The sequence below is a fragment of the Schistocerca serialis genome, chromosome 2 (assembly GCF_023864345.2).
Source record: "Schistocerca serialis cubense isolate TAMUIC-IGC-003099 chromosome 2, iqSchSeri2.2, whole genome shotgun sequence".
NCBI classification, from domain to species: domain Eukaryota; kingdom Metazoa; phylum Arthropoda; class Insecta; order Orthoptera; family Acrididae; genus Schistocerca; species Schistocerca serialis.
In genome coordinates this window covers 458,223,318-458,250,970 of record NC_064639.1, presented here as the reverse complement: position 1 = coordinate 458,250,970, position 27,653 = coordinate 458,223,318, and the positions used below count along the sequence as shown (strand labels likewise).

The 27,653-nt window shown below is 43.8% G+C and overlaps 1 protein-coding gene across 1 annotated transcript in view; it reads right to left on the bottom strand.

Moving 5' to 3' along the window:
• The window catches only part of LOC126456087 (protein phosphatase PHLPP-like protein), a 414,974-nt gene that overhangs the window by 249,446 nt on the left and 137,875 nt on the right, over positions 1–27,653 (bottom strand). The window contains exon 6 of the mRNA XM_050091843.1: positions 1,907–2,208. Within this exon, the coding sequence (XP_049947800.1) occupies positions 1,907–2,208 (302 nt within the window). The remainder of the gene's footprint in view (positions 1–1,906; positions 2,209–27,653) is intronic.

Sequence of the window (27,653 nt, the reverse complement as noted above, 5' to 3'; positions counted from 1 at the left end):
CACCTTGACCACTGTGGTTTTCGCTGCGACAGCCACCTGTCTCGTTCCCTGCTCCTTACAGAGTGACTGTTAAGGAGGTTGTGATCGTACTTTGTTCTCCGAACCATTCTTAAGCAATACAACTCTCGTAATGAGACACAGCACGAGTATTGCAATGTTTACAGACGACGTGGTCGCTATAGACTGCGCATACTGTCCCCTCACGTAGAAACATGGATTGTTTCCGCTAGAATTACATTACGAACAAATCAGTGTATAGATATCATAACGTACTGAATTTCTGGGTCACAACGTTCAGCGTGAAAGTTTGGGCAATATGCAACGTTTATTTTAACCATTTTAAAAGCTGCCTATGATAGCATGTAAATTGTTAAAATTTAAAATTTTAGAGAACATTAACTTAAAATTTATTAACAATTTACATGATATCCCAGACTGTTTTTATTTAAAAAGTTTTAGTCTAATTTTGGACAACTGTTTCCCAGAAACAATGTTCCAAAAGATGCCAGGAGGTTCTTTATTTTCTGTAGGTCGTAGCCCTATATGGGAGATGGCGTGATTTGTTCGCCAGATACACTAATGGCCATTAGAATTCCTACACCACGAAGATGACGTGCTACAGACGCGAAATTTAACCGACAGGAAGAAGATGCTGTGATATGCAGATGATTAGCTTTTCAGAGCATTCACACAAGGCTGGCACCGGTGGCGACACCTACAACGTGCTGACATGAGGAAAGTTTCCAACCCATTTCTCATACACAAACAGCAGTTGACCGGCGTTGCCTGGTGAAACATTATTGTGATGCCTCGCGTAAGGAGGAGAAATGCATACCATCACGTTTCCGACTTTGATAAAGGTCGGATTGTAGCCTATCGCGATTGCAGTTTATCGTATCGCGACATTGCTGCTCGCGTTGGTTGAGATCGACTGACTGTTAGCAGAATATGGAATCGGTGGGTTCAGGAGGGTAATACGGAACGCCGTGCTGGATCCCAACGGTCTCGTATCACTAGCAGTCGAGATGACATGCATCTTATCCGCATGGCTGTAACCGATCGTGCAGCCACGGCTCGATCCCTGAGTCAACAGATGGGGACGTTTGCAAGACAACAACCATCTGCACGAACAGTTCGACGACGTTTGCAACAGTATGGACTATTAGCTCGGAGACCACGGCTGCGGTTAACCTTGACGCTGCATCACAAACAGGAGCACCTGCGATGGTGTACTCAACGACGAACATAGGTGCACGAATGGCAAAACGTAATTTTTCCGAATGAATCCAGGTTCTGTTTACAGCATCATGATGGTCGCATCCGTGTTTGTCGACATCGCGGTGAACGCACATTGAAAGCGTGTATTCGTCATCGCCATACTGGCGTATCACCCGCCGTGATGGTATGGGGTGCCATTGGTTACACGTCTCGGTCACCTCTTGTTCGCATTGACGACACTTTGAACAGTAGACGTTACATTTCAGATGTGTTACGACCCGTGGCTCTACCCTTCATTCGATCCCTGCGTAACCCTGCATTTCAGCAGGATAATGCACGACCGCATGTTGCAGGTCCTGTACGGGCCTTTCTGGATACAGAAAATGTTCGACTGCTGCCCTGGCCAGCACATTCTCCAGATCTCTCACCAACTGAAAACATCTGGTCAATGGTGGCCGAGCAACTGGCTCGCCACAATACGCCAGTCACTACTCTTGATGAACTGTGGTATCGTGTTGAAGCTGTATGGGCAGCTGTACCTGTACACGCCATCCAAGCTCTGTTTGACTCAATGCCCAGGCGTATCAAGGCCGTTATTACGGCCAGAGGCGGTTGTTCTGGGTACTGATTTCTCAGGATCTACGCACCCAAATTGCGCGAGTGTGAGTGGTAGAGAGAGGGTACTCACTGCTGGAGGTCTCGCAGGCCGTCGGGCAGGTCCCGCAGGCAGTTGGAGGAGAGGTCGAGCAGCGCGAGCCGGTCGAGGTGCAGCAGCGGCGGCGGCAGCGCGGCCAGCGCGTTGTGCGCCAGCGAGAGGGCGCGCAGCCCGCGGCAGCAGGGGGCGGCGGACAGCGCCTCCAGGTCGCGCAGCCGGTTGCGCGACGCGTCCAGCTCCAGCAGCGACGCGCCGCACAGCAGCGCCGCCGGCAGCGACTCCAGCGCGCCGCCGCTCACGTCCAGCCGTGACGGCGGCGCCGCCTCCTCCGTCGCCTGCCGCACCCACGAAAACACCCCGTACCCTCTGTCTGCGAGGTGTCCACAACGTATCGAAAACATGCGTGTATCTGCATAATGCGTGTATTTACCAAACAAATTACCAAATGTTGCCGTACTTTTTTAACTTATGCAACTGTCTCTCTGTCTTTTATTTTGTATCTGTATCAGTCTTTTAATCCATCCGCGAAACGCCTTTTGTATTTTAAATTATGCGACTAAAAGTATGTCTTTTTTGGCAAACATAAATTTTGTCAACTGCCCTGTCCAATTTTATAGTATGTTTTAAACTTTTTAGTGATGATGATGGTTCAAATGGCTCTGAGCACTATGGGACTCAACTGCTGAGGTCATTAGTCCCCTAGAACTTAGAACTAGTTAAACCTAACTAACCTAAGGACATCACAAACATCCATGCCCGAGGCAGGACTCGAACCCGCGACCGTAGCGGTCTTGCGGTTCCAGACTGCAGCGCCTTTAACCGCACGGCCACTTCGGCCGGCAACTTTTTAGTCTCATATGGCTGAAGAGCTGCGATTTGTTCCCACTGGCAGCCCCCCCCCCCCTTTGCCCATATGGGGCGAGGGAAATGAAATGGTAATAAAGAAAAACCTGCTACTAACCACAAAGTGTCCCAATAGTAAACAAAAGGCATATATTATACCTTGTGTGGGTAGCGGTCCCTTGATCTCAAGGTGGTCTGTTCTGTGACGTATAGCTTGTAAAAAGTATTGATTGTCCATCTGTGTCTCGCGTGTTACAGAAACGAGGGCCTTGAAATTCTGGCACCTGTTGTTTGTGTAAACTACAACTCGAAACTTATTGGGCAATTATTGTTTAATTAATTGGATCTTTATATTGATTTCTCCCACCAACTGATTCGAATAAGGGTAACAATAAATTTGGTGGACAAATGCTATTTCGTTCTCTGGATAATTTTATTAAATTTCGCCACCAGCTGATGTCAATATGCGTAAGAGTAAATTCGGTGGGCCAATTGTTGTTGAATTCATTGATAATTTACTGAATTCTGCACACGATAGTCTTTTTTAAGTTGTAATAGTAATTGTAAAGTTAGTTGGCAGTTGATGTCTTGCTCTCTGATCTTTTTATCAAATTATCCCATCAGCAAGTCTACTATATCACTATAGGCAATCACTGTGGGCAAGGGTTGCTCAACTCTGTGGTGCCAATGCTTGCTACCTTTAGAATAATAGCAAACAATGTTAGGAGTGCTACTTAATGTTTATGTCATTATACTGATGTGTGAGTTTTTTTTAGTAAATTCTGCCACCAGTATCATTTGGTAAAGTCATATTAATGAATGCCAGAGGTACGAGCTGTTCCCATCATCTCTATTTTACACCTGTGAAATTTTCTGCTTGATTAAATAAACTTATTATGGTACCTTAGCACTCAATACCAGCTCCCTACCGCTTTCAAATACTATTTTCCTGACGACGTCTGTATGATCTACCTGCGGCCAGAGTAGGTATCCGGGTGGAGGAAGCTACTTCAGCCTGGAGCTGATGGGCCAGTCTTACCCTAGTCCTTCTAAATGGGTTATGGAGGACACCTAAGTGGATGGCTCAAGGGCGAGTGATTTTCCGCGGACGGTAGGTCTGTTCAAGCACCGGCTGGGAAACAATATTTCAAAATCCCTGGCATCAGGCAGTACGTTGCAGTGGAGTGACTAGCGCGAGAGGGAAATGCTGGCCTGCTTGCGGCTATTGACAAAGGAAACACCCTTTCTCACCCCATCAGATTTAGTAATAAGATGACCCGGTGGATAGCCCATCAAAAACTGAAGACGGATCAAAGATAAAAGCAGGAAGAAGGTGTACTGAACTGTGAAAAAAAGAATCAGAATAGAAAGTGTGGTCCAAGCTCAAGTTGTGCTTGACTGAGCAGTTAGCAGCAACCATGCTGTCTTGGTTATATGACCACGGTGTTGGAGTGCGAAGGGAAGATCCGTGTTCAAATCTCTCTCGTGACCAATACATTTTTTTCACGAAATTGTAAACTCTTCATCTGGACACTGACATGTCTACTAACTGCATTCAAATTTATGTCTATGTCGTGGTCTAATGTCCGTTTGCTACAGCGAGGTGTAATGAAGGGATCTCCAGATGTACGCACCTCCTACTTGTTCTACACAATTACCAAATGTAATGATTTTTGCGTTCCGTTTTGGAAGTTTTGACTCTTGAATTCCTCTATAGTAACATAGCTCACATCCGTTTATTTGTTGTTCATTTCTGTGTGAGGTCTATGCCGAATCTCGTCTGCTCTCACTATTCATCGCGTTTATATTCGACGGTAATATATTCTTACTACATGACTCACATTCTACAACAAACGTATAATATGACAACTGTCAGGACCACAGAAGGACAGCAGACACGTCAGTGACCGGACGGAAAGTTTATAAACTTCTAAAAAAAGGAAAATATGAAGCATGAGTGAGGTTTGAACACAGTCCTCCCCCCTGCACAGTCCAACACCGTGACCATATAACCACAACGCCGCTGTTCTTGATCTTCGCTCAATGTAGCACAACTTGAGCCTGGACCGTACAGTTTCTTTTTTGCTTCTTTTTTCACATTTCAGTACACCTTCTTCCTGTTTTCATGTTTGATCCGTGTTCAGTTTTTGACGGGATATCCACTGGCCCAGCTTAGCACTAAATCTGAGGGGGGGGGGGGGGGGGGCGATAGGGAATTTCCCTTGTGAGTCTGATTGCCCGAAGGCGGCGTGTGGGACTTGCGAAATCGATGGTAGTCGATCGGTAGGTCTCCCTGGTGTTAGAATTGCGGAGTCGGTGGGGGGTGCTGATTCGAGAATGATACTCCTTTCTGTGTTGAGAATCTTAGTGATTCACGAAGTATTCGTTCCAGTACAGAAAGATGAGAGAGCTGGCAAGGGCATCTCCTGGGCTTGCATGTGGAGTGCGCTACGGTTGTAAGTTTCTGGTTGGAGGACGTTGACGTCAGCGATTGTGCGCACACTAAATGACCAGTGTCCTCAAATTATCTTGTGGAGCCAAAAAGCAAGTTACACGGTGGATATTTAAGTGAATGGGAAGGACTTGGAGAGGTTTTCATTGAATTATATTCGTTGCCGAGGAAATGTGAGTCAGGCTGTAAGGGATCCACATTAATTATCCACTAACACAATGACAAATCTATAGTTATCTATCTTTGATCGGGAAAGTTCAAATGACGTGCAGGGTTAGTTACAGCACGGGCGAGAATCTTCGGAGAGACAGAGACACAGTCTGAAGTAGGCAGTTAATGGAGGAAGATGTATAGAGTGTGGTCACTCTGCGAGGTCAGAACTTCGAGTATACAATAGTCTGACCGGATTAAATTTGACGTGAACTTAGTCGTATACTCATTAAAAAGCTGAGCAGTGCGCTAAAATGATCATTCTCTGTATAAGGTCAATTTGTGATAACTACGAAGGGTGTTTAGTAAGTAATACAACACATTTTTTCCTGAAAGCAGATTACTTTCATTCAGGTCCAATACACCATATTATTCCCCACTCTTTTGGCTAAAAAATCCTGTTTTTCAACATAATATCTGTTCAATGCGACGGCCATACGCCACTTTAGTGGAAGGGCCTTTATACCCAAATCGTTCCACTCCATTGGTCACATCGAAGCCAACCTTTTGCTGGATCAAGAAAGTCCCCATCATCCATGTACTGCTACCCGCGAAGTACATCCTTCATTGCGCCAAACAGATGGAAATAGGAAGATGCAAGATCAGGGCTGTATGGTGGATGAGCAAGAGCAGTCCAATGATGTTTTGTGAGTTTCTTTCGGGTGTGTAGACTTGTGCGAGGTCTTGGGTTGCATGGAGAAGGAGAAGTTAGTTTGCATTTTTTGCGACGACGAACACCCACAAGTCGTTTCTTCCATTTCATGAGGGTAGCACAATACACTTCAGAGTTGATCGTTGCGCCATGAGGGAACAGAATAGCTCGTTCAGAGCCCCAAGAGTCCGTTGTCATAACTTTATCGGCTGAGAGTTGGGCCACTCCATGGATTGCCATTTCGTTGCTGCTTCGAACTGATTAGACCCATGTTTCATCATCTGTGATGATGTTTCGACAAAAAAATTATCGCGATCAGACTCGTAACGCGCAAGCAGTTCCACACATATGCTTCCTCGTTGCTCTTTACTATCTTCTGTTAGGCGGCAAGGGACCCAGCGCGCACACACCTTTGACTACCCCACGTGGTGGGCGGGTGCCTCAGAATTACCAATGGAGACATCCAGCTGTGCAGCAAGGTGTCTGTGATCCGTCGATCAGCTCGAACGAGAGTGTCTGCACGTTCCAGCATTGCGGTAGACACAGTTGTGTGCGGCCAGCCAGAACGCGGAGATCGGACAGGTTTGCTCGAACTTGTTTCAATGATGACAGACCCCTCTCCCAATTACTCACCGTTCTTTTGTTCACTGCTGGATCTCCATAGCCATTCTGATTGCGAAGACTACGTATAGCGCTGCCATCAATAGGAACTTCATGAAACCATATGGGCTGATGCGGAACATTTCACGATGTCCCATAACAAATTCTGCATTTTTTTAATGTAAACTCGCAGAGAAAAAAATCGGCCTTGGTACCATATGGGTGTGGTGGTTGTAAGTATAGTGGCGTATGCTTTTGTAATGGTGTGGCTAATACGCAACATGAAGGAAGAAGAATGTTAAAGCGGATATATTCTGGAAGTTTTCTGTTGTAGATCTCTAATAAATTGCCTACGTCACATACAGCAAGTGCGGTATGAATACGCGTAATAGCACTTCAAGAGGTTAACATGCATACTAATATGTGACATGTACTATATACAGCCATATCTAAGAGTATTGCACAAACTGAGAACATAATTCGTCGACCCGACCAACGAAAGTCAAGATCGAACACTGTATACGTTATTATTGTAACTCGTTACAGACTACAAAATTTTCTTAGTTTTGAAGAATATAAACCAAAAAGAAATTAAGTTTTCGTTAATGAGTAAAAATTACCGCGTCAGTCCTTTCACGTTATTTAACACTGTATTTGATTAATTAACGAAGCGATTACCGAACAATGTGGCGCAGTGGTTAGCATACTGGACTCGCATTCCGGAGGACGACGGTTCAAACCCTCGTCCGACCATCCGGATTTAGGTTTTACGTGATTTCCCTAAATCGCTTCAGGCAACTGCCGGTATGGTTCTTTTGAAACGGCACGGGGCCTGATGGCCTCGCTGTTCGGTCTCCTCCCCAAAATCAGACAACCATCGAAGCGATCATAGTACTGCTTCACAATAATTGAGATAGTATGCCTTTTTAAGGTGATTACATATTTTATACGAACTGGTTGAGACACCAAAGGCCTTCAGCACACAGCATGACGATTTTTTAAATAGAGTTATTAAAGTAAGGAATAACTGCTCAGGTAGCAAGTACAGTAATTACTGCTTTGTTGAGACTATTTGAAAGAACAATGTTTTTGTATTGCATTTGTTCAGCGACAGTAAATGTGATAACATCACTGCTTATTAAAACTCATTAAAGTAATAACAGAAGCACATAATTTTAAGTATCTTATAATATAGGTGCTGTTCGCTTTACTATCTGAAAGTTAATACAATAGGTAAGTAGATAAGTGTCCACAGTATTACAGTGGAAGTAAATGAAATATTGTTGGGTATTGCAATATTGTTAGTTTACACACACACACACACACACACACACACACACACACACACACACACACACACACACACCGTCCAAATAGACTGTGAAGACTTAACTATACCGACTGGACACCGCGTCATCCTCAGCTCTTAGGCTTCAGTGGATACGTATACGGAGGGGCATCTGGTCAGCACACCGCTCTCCTGGCCGTTGTCGGGCTCTTCAGTTGGCCTCGAAAGGGGTGAGAGTGCACCCCCTCCCCCCACCCCTTGACAACAGCACTCGGTACACCTGGATGGTGGTCCATCCAAGTGCTAGCCAAGCCCGACTGCTCTTAACTTCGGTGATCTGACGGGAACCATTGATACTACTGCGGCAAGGCCGTTAGTGTACACAAACATCTTAGAATTATTGCTTGACTGTTGCTTCTGCTCATACAAGACAAGCTGTAATGAGTGTCAGTGATCTATGAAGCACATCTGTTTTTGGAGCCACACATTCTCAATCCTGCAAGTAAATACATTGTGTTGTTGTTGTTGTTGTGGTCTTCAGTCCTGAGACTGGTTTGATGCAGCTCTCCATGCTACTCTATCCTGTGCAAGCTTCTTCATCTCCCAATACGTACTGCAGCCTACATCCTTCTGAATCTGTTTAGTGTATTCATCTCTTGGTCTCCCTCTGCGATTTTTACCCTCCACGCTGCCCTCCAATACTAAATTGGTGATCCCTTGATGCCTCAGAACATGTCCTACCAACCGATCCCTTCTTCTAGTAAACTTGTGCCACAAACTCCTCTTCTCCCCAATCCTATTCAATACTTCCTCATTAGTTACGTGATCTACCCATCTAATCTTCAGCATTCTTCTGTAGCACCACATTTCAAAGGCTTCTATTCTCTTCTTGTCCAAACTATTTATCGTCCATGTTTCACTTCCATACATGGCTACACTCCATACAAATACTTTCAGAAACGACTTCCTGACATTTAAATCTATACTCGATGTTAACAAATTTCTCTTCTTCAGAAATGCTTTCCTTGCCATTGCCAGTCTACATTTTATATCCTCTCTACTTCGACCATCATCAGTTATTTTGCTCCCCAAATAGCAAAACTCCTTTACTACTTTAAGTGTCTCATTTCCTAATCTAATCACCTCAGCATCACCCGACTTAATTCGACTACATTCCATTACCCTCGTTTTGCTTTTGTTGATGTTCATCTTATATCCTCCCTTCAAGACACTGTCCATTCCGTTCAACTGCTCTTCCAAGTCCTTTGCTGTCTTTGACAGAATTACCATGTCATCGGCGAACCTTAAAGTTTTTATTTCTTCTCCATGAATTTTAATACCTACTCCGAATTTTTCTTTTGTTTCCTTTACTGCTTGCTCAATATACAGATTGAATAACATTGGGGAGAGGCTACAACCCTGTCTCACTCTCTTCCCAACCACTGCTTCCCTTTCATGCCCCTCGACTATTATAACTGCCATCTGGTTTCTGTACAAATTGTAAATAGCCTTTCGCTCCCTGTATTTTAGCCCTGCCACCTTCAGAATTTGAAAGAGATTATTCCAGTCAGCATTGTCAAAAGCTTTCTCCAAGTCAGCAAATGCTAGAAACGTAGGTTTGCCTCTTCTTAATCTAGCTTCTAAGATAAGTCGTAGGGTCAGTATTGCCTCCCGTGTTCCAATACTTCTACGGAATCCAAACTGATCTTCCCCAAGGTCGGCTTCTACCAGTTTTTCCATTCGTCTGTACAGAATTCGCGATAGTATTTTGCAGCCGTGACTTATTAAACTGACAGTTCGGTAATTTTCACATCTGTCAACGCCTGCTTTCTTTGGGATTGTGTTAGTGGAGCGTTAATTTCTGGCAGAGAGATAACTTTAAAGTCTACACAGTAATTTAATGGGTACAGTACTGGATTTAACATAGAACCGTAATTCACACTGTGCAACACAATTGAAGGGTCACCTTTTCGATGTGCCGTAATTGCACCCATTGCGACGCGTAAGTTTGAAATTTGGCTTATGGTGCGTACAACCTTCCTCCGTAACGATGCAAAAGCTTGGCGCCCTGCGACGAACATCAAAGTGTCGACACTTGCGAATGAAAGTCTACAGCTCATAACGCGGCACCTAACGTTGAAACAGGCAACCTCTTCGACACTCTCCGATTCCGGGTGGCCTTCTCTCAGGCGCAAGAGCAACAGTCTGGCCGTGAAAGAGCAGCAGAGAATCCTGCCAGCAAGAAACTGGAACACTCATCACGAGCTCTGTCTCTATAGATACATTTTAAAAACTCTCAACAAAGATAGACGGATGTCATCGACGGATTTTCCGAACTGGGAGGTCTTACAGGGACCCTTTGTTGTTTTACTCACGCTCGTGTAAATCTCGGATCCCCCTGTGATCACACCGCTGGAGGACGCGAAGTAGGAGCGCAGAGAAAGCATAAGCACCCTTTTCTGCTCTGATAACGTTCGAATTTTGTCGAACGGTTTTGAATGGTGTATAGTGGTTCAGCCTGTACGCGAGAGCAAAAATGGGGTCACGCTGCGCTCCGAATGGGTACGATCACATTTGATGGGCATGCAGCCTAACAATGTCCTTGGTAAAGGGTTTAAAAGTCCGAGGGTGTCAGCAGTGTCAAGGGCTGTCAAGAGCGACTTCCTGCTGCTCATCTCACTGCGAACTGTCGTTTGCGACTGCGATATGTGTGGGAAGGGCTGGCCTGTTTAACTCCCTTTGTGCCACCTCCGTGACCTTTTCGTGTCGATTCTGAGCGGCGGTTTGCCTGGGGTGTTTTCCTCGGACACTGACCAGAAAACCGCGCGAGTTCAAGGCAGGCCGTCCCGGTTGTAACCACCATCGCGGAGGCGTCAAAGGAAGGCATGGCATTTGGGTAAAAGGGGGTGTGACCATCTCATCATCGTATGACGCTTCCACGGTGGCTTCGGACAGATTTGTGGTGAAATTTGGTGCCGATGTGATGCCATCAACCCACCTTATAGGTCACATGAACTTCTGAGCATTGGGCTTCTTCTCGCATGCGTCGACACCTTGCTGTTAGTCGTTGAGCCAGAGGGTGATGTCGCAGGGCGGCGAGCTTTTGGACCATTAGGAGGAATAGTTGTACGCACCTTAGAGCCAAATTTCAAACTTAAGAGTAGTAATGGGTGGGAATTGGGGGTTTCCAAAAAGTGATCGTTTAATTCTGCTGTGAAGTGCATTTTCCCATCTTTTAAAACACAATGCATCTTTCCAAGTTTAGTCAGAGCCCCATGCTTGTTTATGAAAGGTTCATGTTACTTTTCAAAATGAATGTTAAATACTGTAATCAGACTCTGGCGCTATCAGTCTTTTCAAGTTAAAGACTTTCACAATATTTTTAGATTCTTTTAATTTTAGACTCATTAGTCTAGTTGCCACAACATCTGTTAAGAAGAAATATTAGTAATAGTAGTAGTAGAAGAAGAAGAAGACGAAGAAATATAAGAAGGAGAAGTAGGTACGAAGTGATAGTGTCTATTAACGGCCAATCTGCAGTGTGTTATTGAGTCTTCGGATAATATTTGCCTTTTTGTTAGCTAGGTCGCCGTCTAGGCACACTATAACCATTTAGGGAATTAGCTGGTTAGCTACTGTGTGCAAGAAATACCTCTCATGTATTTATTCTTTTCGTAGCCTGGAAAAATTAATTACATTGCTTTTCTGTTATTAAACAAACTTTGGCGACGCATGAATGAATGTAAGACGTTGCCAGGGCATAAAGCCTTTGCGAATTCCAGTCCGTGTACTTAGTTGGACAGTAACTATGACTCACAAACAACATTCGCAGATATCAGTATTTGAGAGAGGACGTGTAGTTGGGCCCAGAGAAGCTTGCTGGGATAATGGGCGAATCGCTCCTCATTTGAATAGAAGCGATGCCACTGTTCGACGATATTGGAGGGATGGGTCGAACACAGCGTCGAAAAGGCGGCGGTCGACCTAGAGAGACGACAGGACACGAGGAACGAGCAATCGTTGGGGAGGCACTCAGAGCCCCGGATTCATCATCATCATCGATCCGATGTGCACCTGGTGCTTCGATTGTCTCAAGAACAATTAACAGGCGGCTCAGAGATAAGGGATTGAGCTCATGACGCACATTGCGCCGACTGACATAGATTTCTGTACATCGACAAGTCAGGCACATTCGGCGTGGAATTTCATTTACTTTTGAGGAATTGTCTTCAGTGATGACTGCGCTTCGAACTGAGTCCCTATCGCAAGCAAAGACGTGTCTGGAGCCCTCCTGGACCGCGGTGGGATACCAACCTGAGTGTCACCCGCCATACGACCAGACAACCAGGAGTGATAATCTGGGAATGTCATTTCATTTCATAGTAGGATCCCTTTGGTTTTCATTTGCGGCACATTTACAGCACAGCGGTACGTTGTCGATATTCTACGCCCAGTCTTGTTGCCCTTCATGGCAAGCCATTCTGGACTCATAATTCAGCAAGATAATGCCCGCCTGCAAACAGCGACAATTTCTACTACTTGTCTTCGTGCTTGTCAAACACTACCTTGACCAGCACGGTCATTGTATCCCTGTCCCGTTGAGAAGGTTCGGAGCATTAGGGGCAGGGCCTTCCAACCAGCTCGGAATTTTGATCATCTTACGTGCCAATTTGACACGACATCCCTCAAAAGAAAAATCAGCAACTCTATTAATCAATGCAAAGCCGAATAACTGCTTGCATAAGGGCCAGAGGTGCAGCAGTGTGTTTCTCACTTGCTCATTTCGTGAAGAACTTTCTCTTTAAAAAATTATCCAATTTTTCTGAAATTGTAACCATTTGTTTGTCTGTACATGAACATCACATCTACCGATTACCGTCCCATTTGGATAATTCCTTCGTGGCCCTTCTTTTATTGTTTTCCCCTTATAGTTTAGTTGATTTTTGACCCCACCCGCCGGATGTTCGAGTCCTCCCTTGGGGATGGGTGTGTGTGTTATTCTTAGCATAAGTTAGTTTAAGTTAGATTAAGTAGTGTCTAAGTCTAGGAACCGATAACCTAAGAAGTTTGGTCCCTTAGGAATTCACACACATTTGAACATTTTGATTTTTGATGTGAAAATAGAAATTTAACGCTGTCTATTGGATCAATATGAGAGTGACAACACTTATTCAGACTCATTTCATAGACGTTTGCAATTATATCCTCGGAGCAGTGCGGTGCGTAACTTCTCCCACGCGCCGCACATCGCCAGCGGTGCGTGTATTTAGGCAGCGACCGCGAGCGTCACTTAATGCATCTGAGAAGCTCCGTGGCTCGGACGAAAGGGACGTTGCAATTTGTCTGAATATGTCCATGATGATTCGCAAGGCATGTTGCACACTAATATCATAGGCAAAGATTTTTAATATCAGGGGCGATCAAAAAGTGTCCGTTCGAACGTCGTAAGTCCTAAATGAGTGGACCATGAAAATTTGATTAAATTCAGCTAGACTGTCCAGTCAAAAGACAGAAAAAAGGGATGTGAATGACTGATATGAGCAGTCAGGAAAATGGAACGTTTAAAAATTCCAACTGAATGTAAAGGAGCTTCATTTACAAATTGCTCATTATTTTCTTTGTCTCGGCATTCGTAGTGAAATATTTAAGGGTACTGTAAATGTTTCTGCTGGTCTGTACAAGCTGGTGGTCCCATTTAACTGATGTGCCTTCACAGCTTTTCTTGTACGAGGGCAGTTCAATAAGTAATGCAACACATTTTTTTTCTCGGCCAATTTTGGTTGAAAAAACCGGAAATTTCTTGTGGAATATTTTCAAACATTCCCGCTTCGTCTCGTATAGTTTCATTGACTTCCGACAGGTGGCAGCGCTGTACGGAGCTGTTAAAATGGCGTCTGCAACGGATGTGCGTTGCAAACAACGGGCAGTGATCGAGTTTCTTTTGGCGGAAAACCAGGGCATCTCAGATATTCATAGGCGCTTGCAGAATGTCTACGGTGATCTGGCAGTGGACAAAAGCACGGTGAGTCGTTGGGCAAAGCGTGTGTCATCATCGCCGCAAGGTCAAGCAAGACTGTCTGATCTCCCGCGTGCGGGCCGGCCGTGCACAGCTGTGGCTCCTGCAATGGCGGAGCGTGCGAACACACTCGTTCGAGATGATCGACGGATCACCATCAAACAACTCAGTGCTCAACTTGACATCTCTGTTGGTAGTGCTGTCACAATTGTTCACCAGTTGGGATATTCAAAGGTTTGTTCCCGCTGGGTCCCTCCTTGTCTAACCGACCACCATAAAGAGCAAAGGAGAACCATCTGTGCGGAATTGCTTGCTCGTCATGTGGCTGAGGGTGACAATTTCTTGTCAAAGATTGTTACAGGCGATGAAACATGGGTTCATCACTTCGAAACTGAAACAAAACGGCAATCAATGGAGTGGCGCCACACCCACTCCCCTACCAAGAAAAAGTTTAAAGCCATACCCTCAGCCGGTAAAGTCATGGTTACAGTCTTCTGGGACGCTGAAGGGGTTATTCTGTTCGATGTCCTTCCCCATGGTCAAACTATCAACTCTGAAGTGTATTGTGCTACTCTTCAGAAATTGAAGAAACGACTTCAGCGTGTTCGTAGGCACAAAAATGTAAACGAACTTCTCCTTCTTCATGACAACGCAAGACCTCACACAAGTCTTCGCACCCGAGAGGAGCTCACAAAACTTCAGTGGACTGTTCTTCCTCATGCACTCTACAGCCCCGATCTCGCACCGTCGGATTTCCATATGTTTGGCCCAATGAAGGACGCAATCCGTGGGAGGCACTACGCGGATGATGAAGAAGTTATTGATGCAGTACGACGTTGTCTCCGACATCGACCAGTGGAATGGTACCGTGCAGGCATACAGGCCCTCATTTCAAGGTGGCGTAAGGCCGTAGCATTGAATGGAGATTACGTTGAAAAATAGTGTTGTGTAGCTAAAAGATTGGGGAATAACCTGGTGTATTTCAATGCTGAATAAAACAACCCCTGTTTCAGAAAAAAAGTGTTGCATTACTTATTGAACTGCCCTCGTATTTTGGGGGATTGTATATATATTTAAGGGTCATTGTTAACGTTTCTGTTGGTGTGTACCAGCTGGGAGTCATATTTTATATTGTATGCCTTCCCAGCTTTTCTTCTATTTTGGGGGATTCTGTACTTTACTGCTTAAGGGTTTTTATTAATGTTTATAAATTGTTAAGGGCTTTCCAACAACCACAGTAACTCGCAGGACATGTTATACTTTCTGTATTTTGGGTGGACATTGTTTATTTGTTTAAGGTTTTATCCATGCCTAGGAATTGTTAGTACATTTAATGGCAGTCATCTGTATTTTTTTGTTACTGGTAAAACTCGGTTTGTTGAACACACTTGCAGCCACAGCTAGTTGTAGTGACTTCTTACTTTTACTTCGGGACTGTATATTCCTGGTTTCAAGCCCCATTCTTAATGGTATAAACTGTTAATGTTTGTTATTAATGTTCATGTTCAAGTTTAGTAAATTATTGTGAGCTTTGTTATTCTTTTGACAAGGTTCTTAATTTGTGATCGTAATGATTATTGTTAAGCAATAAATTGCTCCATGAAATGACAAATGACGAAATATGTGAGTCCACCTTCCTTAATTTTTTTCCTTAAAATTATCCCAATCCTTATTGTGAGGTTTCAGTTGGGAGCATGGTGTAGTTACGTTCTGTTTAGCCGTGGGAGGGGTTAGAGTTGTCTACCCTTTGTTGTCATCCGTTGTTCTGTTGTGATTATTGTGGCAATATATTTCTCCGTGTAGGGTATTGTACTCATACGTTGTCATTGTTTTCAGGGAGCCGTTACTTATCATGGATTCCAGGGGTTGACCCGAAATTTCGCATCTAAAAAAGGAGTTCTTGCAGTACGAATTAAAAGTCCGTCAACTTCCAATCAAAGGTAGCATTCCGGAACTGGTGACCAGGTTGCGTGCGACAATGGACGGGCCGCTTAGTCTTTCGGCGGATATCATCGGATAGGTAGGTGCCTCTCTCCATAACATTTCAGCTGCGTTATATGAGTACAGCGAAATCTCTCCTTTCTGGAGAACAGCCAACCTACAGCTAGGCAAGTCGATGGGATACAAGTGCATGTGGCACTTTTAGGGAATAGCTTGTTAGATTGAGCCGTGTTGAGCCTAACGGTCACGAGAGGATGAGGGTTAAGCACTTGGGTGTTTGGGCAAGGGACTTGTAGATTAGGGCGGCATCCGTGAGTTTAGAAAGTGAGGAGGTAGGTTTGGGGCAGGACATTTTAAGCCATAATCAACTCAGAGACGATAAGTGCTCCTAAGCCCAACGTTAGGTAGTTTGCCTTCCGATCACTTCGCTAAGTTACCCAATTCGATTATGGATTATGTGCCTCCTGACCGGTATTTCAGAATTTCCTGTTGATGGTTGATGTCAAGTGTAGTAAGTCTCATGGCTGCTTGCGCCGTTTGAGTTTCAAGCTGTTGCCTTACAATACCGCACCACGTGATACTGTCCTTGCTTTATCCTTCAGCTAAAGGGACATTGGGTACTTTGGTTTCGGAAACTTTGAAATGTCAGGATTGTATAAGGCAGCTCACGGCACTTCTTATAGGCAGAAAGTTGTCGGCGCGTATGCGCAATGAGCTTGAGCGGAAGTATTATTGGCAGGTTCACGTATCTTTAGAGATGTTGAGCCAACACATGAAGCGAATGCATATGCCTGTGCTAGCCCTTGCCATGCCCGTTACTGAGTCTGATAGCATTTCTAACATCTCAGGTGACATTGCGCCTCGAGGATCGATCACGTTTGGTGCTTGCTCGCCGTTCCACCAACTTTGATGAATTGCAGGAAGTAGTAGAGTCTAGTGTGGCCCTCACTTTTACTGATGAGCAGCCTAGGATAGATATAGGTTCGGCAACGGTGCCTTCAGTTTCGAGTTTCTCAAATTTTATTCACTTTCGCACAGGTGTTGTTTTCACTATGGCGCGCAAGACCATATTATTCGTGAGTGTCCGGCTGTGCGGGCCCCGAGGCCTAACAGCCGATGTCGTGAGGAGAGGGGAGGGGGGGGGGGGGGGAGGTAGGGTTCGTACGTGTTGGAAAAGTTCAACTGCTTGATGTGCACATATTCATGCTGTGGCAAGATCGTCCCTCCTTTATGTTTGTGCCCGTGTTGGATAGGAACCTCTGTGCGCATTACTGGACTCTGGTAGTTCTGTCTCGTTGCTTGACTTTAAGTGGTATTTGGAGTTCGTCCATTTATGTAAATTATCTCCCATGTGCCCCTGCCTTCAGAGATGTCGTGCGGCAAGTGGGCAAAAGTTGCCTCTGGTTGGGGAGGAGCGTGGTAGCTTATCCATATGTAACTCCCCGTGACCGGTTACTCTTTTGCTTGTAAAGCACTTAACAGTTAATTTGTTGCTCGGCTGCCATTTTATTCAAAGAACCTGGTTGGTCCTTGATTTTGCTAGTCCTGCCTTCTTCTTTAAATTGTCACCAGGTGAGAATACAGCCCTCTGTTCTTGTTGCCGTCCGAGCGTGATTAATTCTATAAGTTGTGAAGCTGGGGAATTTGACTTGGGTCATCTTCAGTTGGAGCAGGCCACGCACTTGTTGGGGGATTTTTCTAATAAGGCAGCAGTGACTAGTGTGATCCAATATGATATACGCTAATTGATGACACTCCTGTTTGCAGTTTCCTTGTCGACTTTCGCCCCCTAAAAAGAAAATCTTGAGGCACAATCTGGTTGATCTGTTGCTGGATGGGGTGATCAGGTCTTCTACTCTCCTTATGCCTCGATGTCTCGCCGATTTTTCTTGTCCCCAAGGCTCGGGTCAGGACTATAGGCCGGTTGTGGATTAGTCGCTGCTTAATAAAAAGGTTGTTTTGGAGTCAGCCCCCTTGCCCAGACTTCACAACTGTTTCACGTGGTTCTTTGAGGCGAAGTGGTTCACTGTGCTCGACTTGAATCAAGCCTATAGTCAAATCCAAATCCTTCTCACCGAAGAATCTAAGCACATCAGAGGCTTTTGCACTGACTGGAATCTCTACGAGTTCAATAAGGTGCTATTAGGGTTGACCACCACAGCCACTGTTCTCTCTCATTTGTTGGATCATATCTTGGGGGATCTGAAATTCGTCTACGTGTTTAACTATCTGGATGTCGTAGTCGTTTACAGTTTCTCTTTTGAGGAGCACCTTTACCATCTTAGACAGGTATTGTCGAAGCTTCGCAATGCTGGGTTAAACGTCAAGCCATCTAAGATTATTCTCGCCAGGAATCAGGTTTCATTTTTGGGTCATCTGGTTTCTGGGAGTGCCATTAGTATCGACCAAGAACTAACCGAGGACTTGAAGAGGTTCTCCCAATCTAGAACTAGGAAGGAGGTTGCTAGATTCATTGGAATGACCAACTATTTCCGCAAGTTCGCTCCCAATTTTGCTCAACTTGCTGCCCCTTTTAATAATTTTCGCAGGAAGGGAGGAAATTTTGTATGGGGCGAAAGCCATCAGTGTGGCTTTTGTAGCCATTAAGGCTGCCATCACGAACTCCGCCTGGTGTTGGCTGTGTCCTACTTCGACAAAAGATTTATTGTAAAGACAAACACGTCCAACATGAGGGATTGCTGTGGTTCTCCTCTAGGAATATCAAAGTCAAAGATGCCCTTTAACTTTTGGGTCAAGGAGGCTGTCCGGCCCTGAGTTGAATTATTCTGTGTGTAAATGTGAGGCACCCAAGAAAAATTCCAATTCTATCCGGTACATAGGGAGTTCGATTTAGAGAATGAAATCAGGTGTTAAGTTAGGTCCTGTCCAGACCCAGGAAAACTGGTAGAATCGCGAGCTGGGCGATCTGGATTTCATTTAAAAATGTGCCACATTAAAGGTTCCGACAGTCAGGTAGTTGATGCGCTCATCCGCATGTTTGAGCAGGAAGATACCACTGACCGAGATCGCCCCTGTGGTTCCGATGGTCTTGCTTGTAGTGTTCTGAGCGAAGTGCCCCAATTACTTTCCGATCTTAAAATTAAGCCATATCAGGACCCATTGTGCGGACTGATTAGAAGACAATTGTTGTCCAGGAAGGAGGTGCAGAGGTTTTCACTGAAGAATGGTCTATTGTGTAAACAAGTGGGCGACCAGGAGAATTTAGGATTTGCTTGCCTCTTGAGTTAGTCCCCTCCATTTTTCATTGCTTCCACAGTTTTTTGGTGGGTGGGCATTTATGTCTGTATGAGATCTTGGCGAAAATACGAGCTCACCTAACCTGGTTGTCATTGTACAGGGATCACCGATCTCGGGGATGATCACTTTGGATTCCGTAGAAATGTTGGAACACGCAAGGCAATACTGACCCTACAACTTATCGTAGAAGATAAGTTAAGGAAAGACAAATCTACGTTTCTAGCATTTGTAGATTTAGAGAAGGCTTTTGACAATGTTGACTGGAATACTCTCTTTCAAATTCTGAAGGTGACAGGGATAAGATAAAGGGAGCGAAAGGCTGTTTACAATTTGTACAGAAACCAGATAGCTGTTATAAGAGTCGAGGGGCACGAAAGGAAACAGTGGTTAAGAAGGGAGTGAGACAGGGTTGTAGCCTATCTCCGATGTTATTCAATCTATATATTGAGCAAGCAGTAAAGGAAGCAAAAGAAAAATCCGGATTAGGAATTAAAATCCATGGGGAAGACATAAAAACTTTGAGGGTTGCCGACGACATTGTAATTCTGTCAAAAAAATGGTTCAAATGGCTCTGAGCACTATGGGACTCAACATCTTAGGTCATAAGTCCCCTAGAACTTAGAACTACTTAAACCTAACTAACCTAAAGACATCACACACACCCATGCCCGAGGCAGGATTCGAACCTGCGACCGTAGCAGTCCCGCGGTTCCGGACTGCAGCGCCAGAACCGCTAGACCACCGCGGCCGGCGTAATTCTGTCAGAGACAGCAAAAGACCTGGAAGAGCAGCTGAACGGAATGGACAGTGTCTTGAAAGAAGGATATAAGATGAACATGAAAAAAAGCAAAACGAGGATAATGGAATGCAGTCGAATTAAATCAGACGATGCTAAGGGAATTAATTAGGAAATGAGACACTTAAAGTAGTAAATGAGTTTTGCTATTTGGAAAGCAAAATAACTGATAACGGTCGAAGTAGGGAAGATATGAAATGTCGACTGGCTATGGCAAGGAAAGCGTTTCTGAAGAAGAGAAATTTATTAACATCGAGTATAGATTTAAGTGTCAGAAAGTCTTTTGTGAAGATATTTGTATGGAATGTTGCCACGTATGGAAGTGAAACATAGACGATAACTAGTTTAGACAAGAAGAGAATAGAAGCTTTCGAATTGTAGTGCTACAGAAGAATGTTGAAGATTAGATGGGTAGATCACGTAACTAATGAGGAGGTACTGAATAGAATTGGAGAGAAGAGAAATTTGTGGTACAACTTGACTAGAAGAAGGGACCGGTTGGTAGGAGCCGGCCGCGGTGGTCTAGCGGTTCAGGCGCTCAGTCCGGAACCGCGCAACTGCTACGGTCGCAGGTTCGAATCCTGCCTCGGGCATGGATGTTTGTGATGTCCTTAGGTTAGTTAGGTTTAACTAGTTCTAAGTTCTAGGGGACTAATGACCTCAACAGTTGAGTCCCATAGTGCTCAGAGCCATTTGAACCATTTTGGTTGGTAGGACACTTTGTGAGGCATCAAGGGATCACTAATTTAGTATTGGAGGGAAGCTTCTAGCGTAAAAATCATAGAGGGATATCAAGAGATGAATACACTAAACACATTCAGAAGGATGTAGGTTGCAGTAGTTATTCGGATATGAGGAGGCTTGCAGGATAGAGTAGCATGGGGAGCTGCATCAAACCAGTCTCTGGGCTGAAGACCACAACAATAACAATTTTATATTAATTTCATGTACTGACATGTTCCATGACCTTGGAGATTTGTTCCTCAGTTTGATCCTACGGAACTAGACGAGTAAAATAAAATAAATAAAAACGACATTACGTCCGCCAGTCAGCTACTGTCCACGTTCGATGATTTCTAGTCCATTGAAGACTCGCAGCTTTATGCGCCTTTGTGAGCAGTGGTCTTTTTGCGAAGTGACAGACTCCAAATGTTCATTGCATACAGTTCCCGTCGCAATGTTCTTTGCTAAAAAGTGGGGATGGACCTTCATTCACTGCCTCTAGCAGTTCCTGTCGGGCTTGGAAGCCGTAAAACACGTATGTGGTCCCTCTTAGTTAGGATTCTTTTCCGAACACAATTCTGAAGTCGTGTTTCGTGGCCACGCCGTGAAAAGCCGACAAATCCAGCAACTTCACACACCGTATGACCATGGTCACGGTCAAACACGATTGCTCTTTTTACCACTCTTTCACGCCCTTACATTTTTCCACGTTTCCTTACAATGTCAGCTTGAAACATAAATGTCTCACTTACCGCAACTTCCTTACGCTCAAGTCGAGACAGAGCGTGCGCTTGAGACACGATCGCTGCGCCTTCTGTAAAGGCTTAAAGATTCATCTGTGGATGCGCAGTGGGCTGACTAATTGTTTTTCCGGTGAGTTTATCTGGCAGCACGGCTTAGAGCCTGCGCACCTTGAGAACTGTACCAACTTGCCAGAAGGAATCGCAAAGACAGCTGAACATACTGACCGAGCGCTGTCAAACTTATGGACCAGTATTTCGAGGCGTGTGGAATATCTTGACTAAAATTACGCTCTCACTTGAGCTTATTTTCAGTACTAAAAAATGCGTTCGCACAAATGCAGAATGGCGTGAGTACTTGATGGTTACTGAGTGCGTCTAACGTCACTGGAATTTAACAGGTAGAGGTCGCGATACAGCATGTCAGACGAACGTATACATCTTTCAGACATCTTTCAGCATGATAGCGAGAGATCACTGTAGTGCAGTGGCTGCAGAAATAGTAGCGACGAAATGAATTCAAGATAATAGTGTGGCAAGAAAGGCAGAGACGGGTTCTCTCAGAAGTATTACGTTACGAGAAGACTGTAGGACTGTTCGAGTGGATCTGACGAATAGACGAAAGCCAACAGCTGAAATTCGGGAAGAGACTACCAGCAGCGTCATCATGAATTGTCGGTAACATGGTGGGATGAGATCTCGGGTTACCATACTTCGTTTACCACTGACATAACACCTCAGACAGCAGAGAGGTGGATGGTGTAGAGTCAGAATCACTACGATTTTGATCGGCGTTCCTTGGTTTTCAGTTATGGGTCCCCCTTCGATCTGTGGTGGTTTGATCGACACTAACGTTCCCGTAGATGGTGGAGGATCACAAAAAGTAGCGACTGTAGGGGACCCATACTTCTCCAATTTGGGGATCATGATGCGGGGCAGCAGGACTGACTGGGTAAACGTTGAAAGGCGGCTGAAAGCGCGCTAGTGTTCGGCAAGAATCATACGCCCTGTTATCCTTGTTATGATACTTTTCCTGACCAGGTTACCACACGGTGTATTGCAACAGGATAATACAATACCACACTGTTTTTGTTTTTTAACGGAGGGGCTTAGGAATTCTGACTGGTTTGATGTGGTCTGCCACAATTCCTTTCCTCTGCCACCTTTTATTCTCGGAGTAGCAGTTGCAAACTGCGTAATCAATTATTTGTGGAGTCTACCCCAATCTCTGCCTTCCTCTACAGTTTTTACCTTCTGCAGCACTCTCTAATACGATGGAAGTTATTCCCTGATGCCTGAAAAGATGCCCTGTCATCCTGTCCCTTCATTTTGTCACAGTTTTCCATACATTCATTTCCTCGCGGTTCGGCGAAGACGCTCCTCATTCTTTACCTTATCAGTCGACCTAATTTTGAGCATTCTTCAGTAGCACCATGTGTCAAATGCTACGATTCTCTTCTGTTCTGGTTTTCCCACAGTTAAAGTTTCACCACTACACAATGCTGTGTTCCAAACGTACATTCTCAGAAATTTCTTCCTCAAATTAAGGCCTGTGTTTGAGGCTACTAGACTTCTGTTGGCCAGGAATGCCCTTTTTTCCGGTGCCAGTCTGCTTTCTACGCCCTTCTTGCTCCGCCCGTCTTGGGTTAGTCTGCTGTCTAGATAGCAAAATCCATTAAATTCGTCTACTTCGTGATCATCAGTTACAATGCCGAATTGCTCACTGTTCTCATTTATGCTGCTTCTCATTACTTTCGTCTTCCTGCAGTTTACTCTCATTCCATGCCCTGTACTCATCACAGTGATCATTCCATTCAACATGCTCTATAATTCTTCTTCACTTTCGCTGAGAATAGCAATGTCATAACATCGATTTCCTTTCACCTTGAAATTTACTCCCTCCATTGAAACTTTGTTTTATTGCCGTTATTGCTGCTTCGACATAGAGATTGAACAGCAGGGACGAAAGACTATACCCCTGCCTTACACCCTTTTTAATCCGTGCACCTCGGACTTGGTCTTCTACTTACATTGTTCCCCCTTGGTTATTGTACATATTGTATATTGCCCGTCTTTTCCTATAGTTTACCACTATTTTTCTCAGGATCTTGAACATCTTACACCATTTAATATTGTCGAACGCTTTTTCCAGGTCGACAAATCCTATGAACGTGATTAGATTTTTCTTCAGGCTTGCTTCGATTATTAACGCAACGTCAGAATTGCCTTTCTGGCGTCTTTACCTTTCGTAAAGACAAACATCTAACAGATCGTTAATTTTTTTTCCATTCATCTGTGAATTATTCTTGACAACCACTTGGATGCATGAGCTGTTAAAGTGATTGTGCGAACATTCTCTCACTTGTTGACTCTTTTAATTTTGGGAATTCTGTGGATGAAAATTTCCGAAAGTCTGTTAGTATATCGCCAGTTTCATTAATTCTACATACCAACGTGAATAATCGTTTAGTTGCCACTTACACCGATGATTTTAGAAATTTCGATGGAATGTTATCCATCCGTTCTGTCTTATTTAACGTTACGTCTTCCAAAGCTCTTCTAAATTTTGATTCTAATACTAGATCCCCTATCTCTTCCTTATCGACTACTCTTTTTTCTTCTGTCAGGTCATCAGATAAGTCCTCCTCCTCATAGAGGCCGTCAATGTACTCTTTCCACCTATCCGCTCTCTCTTCTGCATTTAGCAGCGAAATTCACATTGCACTCCTAATGTTACCACTCTTGTTTTTGATTTCACCGAAGGTTATTTTGACTTTTCTGTATGCTGAGTCAATCCTTCCGACAATCATTTCTTTTTAAAATTCTTCAGATTTTTCATTTAACCATTTCGCCTCAGCTTCCCTGCACTTACTATTTATTTTATTTCTAAGTAAGCTACCTTTCTATATTCCTGACTTTCCTTGAATATTTTTGTACTCCTTTCTTCCGTCTATCAACTGAAGTATTTATTCCGTTACCTATGGTTTCTTCGCAATGAGAAGTTGTACCTAACTTTTTCTTTTCAACTTCTGTGATTGTGCTTTTTAGAGATGTCGATTCCTTCTATAGAACTGCTTACTGAGCTATTCATTAACGCGGTATCTGTAGTCTCAGAGAAGCTCAAGCGTATCTCTTCATTCCTTAGTACTTCTCTACTTCCCTACTTTCGAATTGATTCTTCGTGACTAGTCTCCTGAACTTCAGGCTGCTTTTCATCATTACAATCCGATATCTTATTTCGGTATCTCTGTCTGACCATGATGTAACCTAACTGAAATCCTCCTGCATCTCCCGGCGTTTTCCAAGTATACCTCTTCCCCATATGATTCTTGAACAGATTATACGGATTCTCAATTGGCCTACTCATCTGTGTTACGTCACATTTAGAGCATCTCTCGGTTACTGTTGGAAGATATATACGTTCGTACCAATCTGTGGCCTCCAGTCCTCATGAAATGATACAGCAAGTGTGATATTCGGCGGCTGCCGTCTTGTAGCCCACGGACACAGATACACACTCGCATTCGTTTACAAGAGAGCATTAGTGCCCGGGGAGAGGATGGTGATGTCACACCACATACTGAAGTTAGTGAAGGACATAACTTCAGACTGGAATGAAAGTTTAACACCTGTTATGTGATGTGTATGTCCATAATGTTTGATAAATATCGGACTCTTGCTTCATAGTGTAACATTTTCCATCACTGTAGTAATACTGGCCCTCACAATTATCCGATTGGAAACTATACTTTCTGAGTGTAGAGTGTGGAGAAGAACAATGTCTCCCGCGGTGCGATGTTGTCAAAATCAGAGATAAAAAAATTGTGATAATCTGATTTCAGTGTGTTTGGGCTTTGAAAAGCATGTTTAACGCTACTTTTCGTGAGTTGGAGATGACAAGGAAGATAAACAGTTTAGCCGCAAAATGGCTAGAGAAATGATGTATGTTGTGCGATACAGCTACTAATATTCCTGTCATTTTTGTTTTAACGTGATTTTGAAAAGTCTTATCAATATCGTACGAAAAAATGTTTATGATTAAAGCAAATCTCACATCTAGAATATAGTTAGGATGATTTTTTCTTATCTATTTGATCTAGGGAAAAAGTAGTAAAAAAGAAAATAGTTTTAATCCTATCCGTAAAATATTTATTCATAGGAAAACAAAAAATGCCACATTAAGTTGGAACTAACATTTACGCATAAAATATCTGATACGTGACTGGTGACTTCGTAGTTAGCATTGTGTGCTTAGGTCTACTTGCCCCTTAGTGGAGTTAACGCGTGAGGGACAACAATAGAGACTGCATAAGTTGATAACAGGGTGGATTAATTGTGGCGTTGTGGAGTCTAAAGTGCAGAAAACAAGGATGGGAAACATTGCATTAAAATTCCGTGTAGTATCAAAACATCTTAATGAGCGTCTGTTAAGGTTTGTCACAATACCTTATGACTTAGGGGGTGAGTGGCGTGAAGTAATGAGAGGTCGTGCTCTCTTAGGCACAGATTACGTCTCTAATTAATTACGTGCTGCCTTGCAATCTTAAACTGAAGCAAAACGATCTTTGTAAAGCGAAAATAAATGAGTCAGCAGGCTACCGATAGCTAACGTGACAAAGCATGGGGTCCTGCGGTTGAGTAGAATTCTGATTGTGGTTGAACTTATTGACATCTTTTAAAGAAATGATTTGAAGCCAGAAACCAGAGTCGGAATAAAATTTTTTGACTCAAGTAGTGGTATCTGGGGAGTGTGGCTGTGTCGCTGGTAAATGAAATACGCCAATTTCAGCGGAAGTACTTGCTATGAAGATCTTTGAATCGTCGTGAAATGCAAGTAAAATTTCAAGTCAGATACACAAAATATGAGAGGTGCGATTGTGAAATACTGAACATGTTCTAGAAGAAATTTTCTCAAATCTCGGTCCTGTCAACACGATTTTGATTTTCTGAGATTTTTCTCCCTCTCACAGGTTGTATGTCTGGACAGTTCACTTACGTAGCGTTGAATCTGGTTATTTCACTCTCTTGCTTACAAAATTTCATTACATTCGCCATGACATTGGTTAAGATACGCAGATCGCATTCAGGAGGTTAGATGTTAAGTTCTCCATCTTGAAATTCTTCTCTGGGTTTTGTCCAGTTTCAGCAAATATCAGATGAATACCGGAATTGTTTGTTCAACCAGTGATGGATTTCTTAGTTGTCCTGTTGAGATGCTGTCCCATGTCTAGTCATAATGGTTTCTGTGTGATACACTGTAAGACTCATTCTTTCAGGTCTTCTTTACTTCCTTACGTAAATGTACCGACTTGGACACACAAAGAGGATTACGCGACTCAATAAAGGCTTATTTCGGCTACACTACTAGCGAACATGGCCATTTTATGTTCTGCGAGGTGGCGGTAGAAGAGATGTTGTTGGTCTTGTCTTCAATCGAAAGTCGCAGCCGTACTCGCTAATCTATCCTGTGCAAGCCTCTTCATTTCTGAATAACTACAGCAACCTGCTTCCATTTGAATCTGTTTATCGTGCCTAGTTCTCCATATAAAATGTTTACCCTCCCCCACCCACCCATCCACCCACCCGCCCACACGCACACACACATACACTCACTCACACACACACACACACACACACACACACACATACACTCTTCCCCCCATAACCAAACTGAATATTCTTTGATGCCTCAGGATGCATCCTATCAATCGATCCATTTTTTTAGTCTAATTGTTCTGTATATTTCTTCTTTCCCCAATTCAACTCAGTACCTCCCTGTTAGATACTCGAACTACCAGGCTAAATTGCGGCATTCTTCTGTAGCACCACATTTCAAAAGCTTCTATTCTCTTCTTCTCTGAACTGCTGGTGGTACACGTTTCACGTCGATAACCACGATATACTCCAGACAAGTACCTCCAGAAATGACTTTCTAGCACTTGATTTTATATTAGATGTTTATGAATTTCTCTTTGTGAGAAACGCTTTTCTTGATATTGCCAGTCTGCTCTTACCTCCTCTGTACTATAGCCACCATCAGTTATTTTGCTGTCGAACTAGGTAGTCTCGTCTACTACTTTAATTCGAATACGTTCCATTATCCTTGTTTTACATTTGATTATGTTTCTCTTATAAACTCTTTTCAAGATCATCCCATGCAGCTACTCATACAGGTCCCTGACAGTATTACTTCATCGGAAAACCTCAAAGCTTTTGTTTCTTCTCTCTGAACTTCTATTCTATTTCCAAATTTCTCCTGGG